Source organism: Cebus imitator, unplaced genomic scaffold, assembly GCF_001604975.1.
Source record: "Cebus imitator isolate Cc_AM_T3 unplaced genomic scaffold, Cebus_imitator-1.0 Scaffold417, whole genome shotgun sequence".
NCBI lineage: Eukaryota > Metazoa > Chordata > Mammalia > Primates > Cebidae > Cebus > Cebus imitator.
This window is the reverse complement of record NW_016107732.1, coordinates 1,359,894-1,367,444: the sequence shown is the minus strand read 5'-3', so window position 1 is coordinate 1,367,444 and position 7,551 is coordinate 1,359,894. Positions and strand designations below refer to the sequence as shown.

At 49.4% G+C, this 7,551-nt stretch overlaps 1 protein-coding gene across 1 annotated transcript in view; it reads right to left on the bottom strand.

Annotated features, from left to right (window-relative positions):
• Positions 1–6,553, bottom strand: part of ZNF135 (zinc finger protein 135) — an 8,862-nt gene extending 2,309 nt beyond the window's left edge. Inside the window, 3 exon segments of the mRNA XM_017509590.2 lie at positions 4,042–4,137; positions 6,131–6,257; positions 6,519–6,553. Coding sequence (XP_017365079.2) covers positions 4,042–4,137; positions 6,131–6,257; positions 6,519–6,524 — 229 coding nt within the window. The 5' untranslated portion in view covers positions 6,525–6,553.
• Positions 6,554–7,551: the final 998 nt, after the last annotated feature.

Genomic DNA, 7,551 nt, shown 5'->3' with positions numbered 1-7,551 from the left:
AAAAAAAAAAAAAAAAAAGAAATAAGGAAAGGAAGAAGAGAGGGAGGAAAAAACAGTTGGGACTAGGAGTATGAATGGAGTCTTTGAGGGAAGCACAGAGGAGGGTCCAGAGGGGATGCCCAGGAGAGAGCACTCAGATGCACAGATGCACTGGACTTGGAAGGAGCCGTGTGGCAGCCAGGCCCCAGTTACAGTGGCCTCCACAATGCCAGGTGGCAACGGAGAAGAAGGTGCTGCATGGGGAAAGTCTGCTGACACCCAGCTTCTTCCTGGCAGCATATGCTGGTTGTGCCACCTCACTCAAGATGTAAAGGAACCTATCTGCTCCCCACAAACACAAATAGCTGCAACATGCATCACTCGCAGGATGGATAGATAACCCATGGTGTATTTGAGTACTCTGATCTGCTTATTTTGACTGTTTCACTGTGAACCCCCTGAGGATAGGGGTTTCTGTCCACCTTGCTCACCACTGTATCTATAGTCCACAGCAAGAACTCAATATACATGCTAAATGAATGAACAAATGCACTCCTTCCTCCTCCTCCTTTCTGGCAGGACTCCCTTTTTGCCCTGGTACCCAGCCCTCTCTGCACAGCCGTGATCTAGCTACATGCTGCCCCTACCCTGACACCGCAATGGCCTAGAGGTGTGATGTGGGCACCTTCCCCATATTGTTAGGCTTCAGGGAAAAGTTCCATTAAAAAATAAAAAAAAGTTAAGCCAGGAATGAGTGGCAGAATAGTGGCCTCCCTAGATGGCCACATCCTAACCCTAGAGCCTGTATGTTTCCAATTACATGGGAGGGAGGAATTAAGGTTGCTAATATTAGCTGACATTAAGATAGAGAAATTATACTGGATTATCCGGGTGGGCCTGTGTAATTACAAGGGTCCTTAAATGTGGAAAAGGCTCTAAGAGAAGGCAATGATGAAGAACTGTGAGAAGGACTTGACCCCGAATTGCTGGGAAGATTGAGGAAGGGGCCATGAACCAGCAAGAGTCAGAGTCAGAGTGAATATGATGTGAGACTTGACCAGCCCTTGCTGACTGTGAAGATGGACAAGGCCATAGCCAAGGAATGTGGGTGCCTCTAGAACCTGAAAAATGCAAAGAAATGGATTACCAGCCAGGCACAGGGCCTCATGCCTATAATCTCAACACTTTGGGCAGCTGAGGCGGGAGGACTGCTTGAGCCCAGGAGTTTAAGACATGCCTGGGCAAAATGGCGAGACCTTGTTTCTATAAAAAATAAAGCAAAAATTAGCTGGGCATGGTGACACATGCCTGTACTCTCAGCTACTCAGGAGGCTGAGGCAGGAGGATTACTTGAACCCAGAAGGTCAAAGCTGCTGTGAGCCACAATCATACCACCATGCTCCAGCCTGGGCAAGAAAGCAAAAACCTATCTCTAAGAAAACAAAAAAGGAGAGAAAGAAAGAAATGGATTCTTCCCTTCCCCAGCGCCTCCAGAAAGAATAGTGCCCTGCTGACATCTTTATTATATCCCAGCGAGACCTATTTTGGACTTGTGATCTCTAGAACTTTAAGATAATTCACTTTGCTTTATGCTACGAAGTTTGTAGTATTGTTGACCTTGAAAAATGAGGGGGCTAGGGGCACTGACCCCAGTGCAGTAGAAAATCTGTGGGCCGGGCATGGTGGCTCATTCCTGTAATCCCACCCCTTTGGGAGGCTGAGGCAGGCGGATTACCAGGTCAAGAGATTGAGATCATCCTAGCCAACATGGTGAAACCCCGTCTCTAGTAAAAAATACAAAAATTAGCTGGACGTGGTGGCACGCGCCTGTAGTCCCAGCTACACAGGAGGCTGAGGCAGGGGAATTGCTTGAACCTGGGAGGCAGAGGTTGCGGTGAGCCAAGATCGCGCCACTGCACTCCAGCCTGGCACCTGGTGACAGAGTGAAACTGTCTCAAAAAAAAAAAAAAAGAAAGAAAGAAAATCTGTGTATAACCTTTAATTCCCCAAAAACTTACCTACTAAAAGCTTACTGTTGACCATACTGATAAAATAGTTAACACTTTTTTATTTTTATTTTTTTTGAGACATGGTCTCACTCTGTCACCTAGGCTGGAGCACAGTGGCGTGATCTTGGCTCACTGCAATCTCTGCCTCCTAAGTTCAAGCAATTCTCCTGCCTCAGCCTCCCAAGTAGTTGGGACTACAGGCGTATGCACCACCATGCCCAGTTAATTTTCTTTTTGTATTTTTTTGTAGAGACAGGGTTTCACCATGTTGGCCAGACTGGTCTTGAACTCCCAACCTCAAATGATCTCCCTGAGACAACTCAGTGGCCTTGATCAAATGATCCTGGGCTCAAGCAATTCTCCCACCTCGGCCTCCCAAAGTGCTGAGATTACAGGTGTGAGCCACTGCTCCCAGCCCTTAGTTAACACATATTTTATATATGTATTATATAATGTATTCTTAAAGTAAGCTAGAGAAAAGAAAATGCTATTAAAAAAATCATAAGGAAGAGAAGATATATTTACTATGCATTAAATGGAAGTAGATCACCATAAAGATCTTCATCCTCATTCTCTTCACAGTGAGTAGGCTGAGAAAAAATAGGCGGGGGGGCCGGGCGCGGTGGCTCATGCCTGTAATCCCAGCACTTTGGGAGGCCAAAGCAGGTGGATCACGAGGTCAAGAGATCGAGACCATCCTGGTCAACATGGTGAAACCCCGTCTCTACTAAAAATACAAAACATGGGGCCGGGCGCGGTGGCTCAAGCCTGTAATCCCAGCACTTTGGGAGGCCAAAGCAGGTGGATCACGAGGTCAAGAGATCGAGACCATCCTGGTCAACATGGTGAAACCCCGTCTCTACTAAAAATACAAATTAGCTGGGCATGGTGGCGCGTGCCTATAATCCCAGCTACTCAGGAGGCTGAGGCAGGAGAATTGCCTGAACCCAGGAGGCGGAGGTTGCGGTGAGCCGAGATCGCGCCATTGCACTCCAGCCTGGGTAACAAGAGCGAAACTCTGTCTCAAAAAAAAAAAAAAAAAATACAAAACATTAGCTGGGCATGGTGGCGCGTGCCTATAATCCCAGCTACTCAGGAGGCTGAGGCAGGAGAATTGCCTGAACCCAGGAGGCGGAGGTTGCGGTGAGCCGAGATCGCGCCATTGCACTCCAGCCTGGGTAACAAGAGCGAAACTCTGTCTCAAAAAAAATAGGAGGGGTTGGTCTTGCTGTCTCAGGGGGTGGCTGAGGCAGAAGAAAATCCATGTATAAATGGACCCACACAGTTCAAACCCATGTTAAAGGGTCAATTGTAACTTGTTGCAGGAAGAGCAACAGGAAGGTAATATACTGGGTAAAGGCTGCCTGTTGTTGATGTGGAGGGACCCTATTGTGGCCCTCAACCACACTGGCCATCCCTCCTGGACTCTGGCCATGCTTCCCACCTGATGCCAATGGGAAATTTCCTGTCAGTGGGCTAGGATATCTCTGCTACCTACCAATCACCGTACAGTCGCATGGCAGAACCCAGCCTGGATCCACTGACCCATAGACACATGAGTTATAAACAATTATTTGATTTAAGCCACTGAGGTCAGAGTGCTTTTTCTACGCAAGAGCTGACTGATGCATCACTTCAGGCCTTTGCACCTGCTGTTTTCTCTGCCTGAAATACTACCGTTCTCAGACTGCTTCAAGTCACATTTCACCTCCTTAGAGAGGCTATCCCTCATCTCTCTGCTAAAGTCTCCTCACCCCTATCCTAGTTTCTACCTCATCACTGATTTTCATTTTCTCAGCATTCATCACAATGTGTAATCATCCAACTCATTTTATTATTTTACTGATTTATTGCTTGTCTTCCCAACTCCCTCACCAAGAATGTAAATCCAGTGAAGATGAAGACTTGGTGTCACTCACAGCAAAATGGGTGCTTGATAAATCTTCACTAAGACTGAGCAGTAAATGTGCGGTGAAGAATTCGCAGATGCAGAGAGAAACCAGGAAGCAGGCATGGACAGGCTTCTCTCAGCCCTGAAGGGCTCGAATCTCACCTTGGTACACACCTTGGGGAACTCCAGGGTCCACTGCCCACAGCTCTGCCTCTTGCTCCAGCAGGGAGATGATGTTTGGCTTTGGTAACCAATGTCCTGCTCAGGGAGAGACCCTAGAGTGAGCACTTGTATCCCAGGACCCTTCCTGACCCTCAGCCCATTCCAGGTCCCAAATGGCTGGGGGCCCCTGAGTGACTTCAGTTGTCATACCAACAACCGTAGATGTTCCTCAGGGACTCCATTCCCCTACTCTCTGTCCCTGACCCTACCCCTGGTTCTGGGGTGGACATGTGACCCAGGCCTGGCCAATCAGAACTCAGCTTCTTCCCCTGCCCACTGGCAATAATAAGCATTGTGAAGACCTGGCAGCCAAACCAAGACAACTCAGAGGACTTGATGATGCCTGGGCCATAGACCCTGTCTTTTCTGCTGGTCTTGGACCCAGGAAAGTCACCCTGGCAGTTGCCTTATCACCTTCAGAGAAGCCTATCTGGAAATAAAGCCAGAAAGAGATTGTATGGTCTGAATGTTAGTGTCCCCCTAAAATTCAGGCTATGCATAGTGGCTTATGTCTATAATAATCCCAGCACTTTGGGAGGCTGAGGTGGATCACTTTTGTCTAGAGTTTGAGAGCAGCCTGGGCAACAGAGCAAGTCCCCATCTCTACAAAAAAATTTTAAATTAGCTGGGTGTGGTGGTATGCACCTGTAGTCCCAGCTACTTGAGAGACTGAAATGGGAGGTTTACTTGAACCAGGTTGAATGTGCAGCAAGCCATGACTGTGCCACAGCACTCTAGCCTGGGCCAGAGAACAAGACCATTTCTTAAAAAAGGTTTCAGTGCTGGAACCTAATACCCAATGTGATACTGTTGAGATAGGGCCGTGGGGAAGTGATTAATTCATGAGGGCTCTATTCATGAATGGGATTGGTGACCCTATAAAAGAAGCTTGAGGCCGGGTGCGGTGGCTCAAGCCTGTAATCCTAGCACTTGGGGAGGCCGAGGCGGGTGGATCACGAGGTCAACAGATCGAGACCATCCTGGTCAACATGGTGAAACCCCGTCTCTACTAAAAATACAAAAAATCAGCTGGGCATGGTGGCGTGTGCCTGTAATCCCAGCTACTCAGGAGGCTGAGGCAGGAGAATTGCCTGAACCCAGGAGGCGGAGGTTGCGGTGAGCTGAGATCGCGCCATTGCACTCCAGCCTGGGTAACAAGAGCGAAACTCCGTCTCAAAAAAAAAAAAAAAAAAGAAGCTTGAGGGAGCTCCCTTGCCCCTTATGACATGCCAGGACACAGGAAGAAAGTGCCATCAGTGATGAGCAGGCCCTCACCAAACACTGAATTTGTTGATACCTTGATCTTAGGCTTCCCAGCCTCGAGAACGGTGAGCAACAAACATCTATTGTTTATAAACTACCCAGTCTAAGGTATTTTAGCAGCCCTAACAGACTAAGGCAGAAGTGCAGAGGAAAGTATTGAAGAGGGAGGGGCTCCTGACAGCTCTACAGAGGACCCTTGTCTACCCTGGGATTCTGTTGTCTTGAGACCCAGTATGTTTCCCTCACCTCATGTTTCTCTGCTTCTGGTGATTTCAGGTTGGGTCTGTGACTTGCTAATATTGGTCCTAATTGATATTTCCAACATTAAAACAGTCAGGTTCTTTCTTTCTTTTGAGATGGAGTCTCACTCCGTTGCCAAGCTGGAGTGTGGTGGCACAATCTTGGCTCACTGCAACCTCTGCCTCCTGGGTTCATATGATTCTCCTGCCTTAGCCTCCCGAGTAGCTGGGACTACAGGTGTGTGCCACCATGCCCAGCTAATTTTTGTATTTTCAGTAGAGATGGGGTTTCACCATGTTGGCCAGGTTGGTCTCAATCTCTTGACCTCATGATCTGCCTGCCTTGGCCTCCCAAAGTGCTGGGATTATAGGCGTGAGAAACGTACCCACCCCAAGTTAGGGTCTTAAAGGTCAAGACACACGCCCAGGCATTTGCTTTTAAAGCACAGTCCTATACCCATATTTAACCTAGTAGAATCAGAATCCATATCAGAAACAGAACATCAAGGACACGGGTGTGGCCTTACCCACAGTGACCAGAAGCCTGAAGGTGTCCAGCATTACATCACAATACAAGGTCCTCTGGGCAGGCTCCAGCTGCCCCCACTCCTCCTGGGTGAAGTCCACCACCACGTCCTCAAAGGTCACTTGCTCCTGAAACATCACATGAGTGTCTTCAGCCAAGCCAACCCTAGCACTGGCTGCTGGTGGGGTACCTGGTGAATGCCAGCCAGGCTGGGCCAGATGGAGTTCTCTTTGGTCTGGGGTTTTGGGTCAGGTTTTTCCATAGGGCCTGAATGGGCGCCCTGCTGATGGGAGAGGATCTTGGGATCTAAGGCATCATACCCATTGCCAATAATTTGGCTCTTGAAATAAGAAATGATGTAGAGGAGCCAATAAAGGAGTAGACAAGACTGGCATGGTGTTGCACGACTGTGGTCCCAGCTGCTCAACAGGCTGAGATGGGAGGATCACTTGAGCCCAGGAGTTTGAAGCTACAGTGAGCTGTGATTGCATCACTGCGTTTTAGCCTAGGGGATAAAGGTATAAAGCTAGTAGTAGCAAGTCCAAAGACTGACTCTGGGTTTGTTTTTTAATTTTTTAGAAACAAGGTCTTGGCCGGGCGCGGTGGCTCACGCCTGTAATCCCAGCACTTTGGGAGGCCGAGGCGGGTGGATCATGAGGTCAAGAGATCGAGACCATCCTGGTCAACATGGTGAAACCCCGTCTCTACTAAAAATATAAAAATTAGCTGGGCATGGTGGCGCACGCCTGTAGTCGACGGAGGCTGTGGTGAGCCGAGATCGTGCCATTGCACTCCAGCCTGGGTAACGAGAGCGAAACTCCGTCTCAAAAAAAAAAAAAAAAAAAGAAACAAGGTGTCACTGTCATCCACGCTGGAGTGCCGTGGCGGAATCAGGGCTCACTGCAGCCTCCAACTCCTTCCTGGGCTCAAGCAATCCTCTCCCATAGCTGGGCTTACAGCTATGAGCCACCGTACCAATCCCTGGTATGAGTTTTCGGACATTCCTACAGGAGGCTGGCTTCTTCCGGTGATCTGGGTGGGGTTGACGTCATCATAAAAAGGCGAGTTCCGCCCCTTGGCCTCCGTGCCTGCAGTCCAAGGACGCGGCTTCCAGTGCGCCATCTTGGAGCGCAGCGCGTGCTAAGGCTTCACCTTGGACTTCAGACTGCAGAGTCGGGGCACCTACACTTGTCTGACATCACCCAACCTCAGGTACGCAGTGACGGCCGCACACACACAAAGCCCACTCAGACCGCCAGCGCAGCGTGGGCAATGCTTTCAGAGGCAGAGGCTGTGGTCGGGGAGCCTGGCGCGGACTTCAGGAGCCCGGGCACGCAGGTAAAGGCCAGGTGCGGGAGTAGAGGCCGGGCCCAACTAGAGGCCAGGTGTGCGAGTAGAGGCCGGGCATGAGTAGAGGCCAGG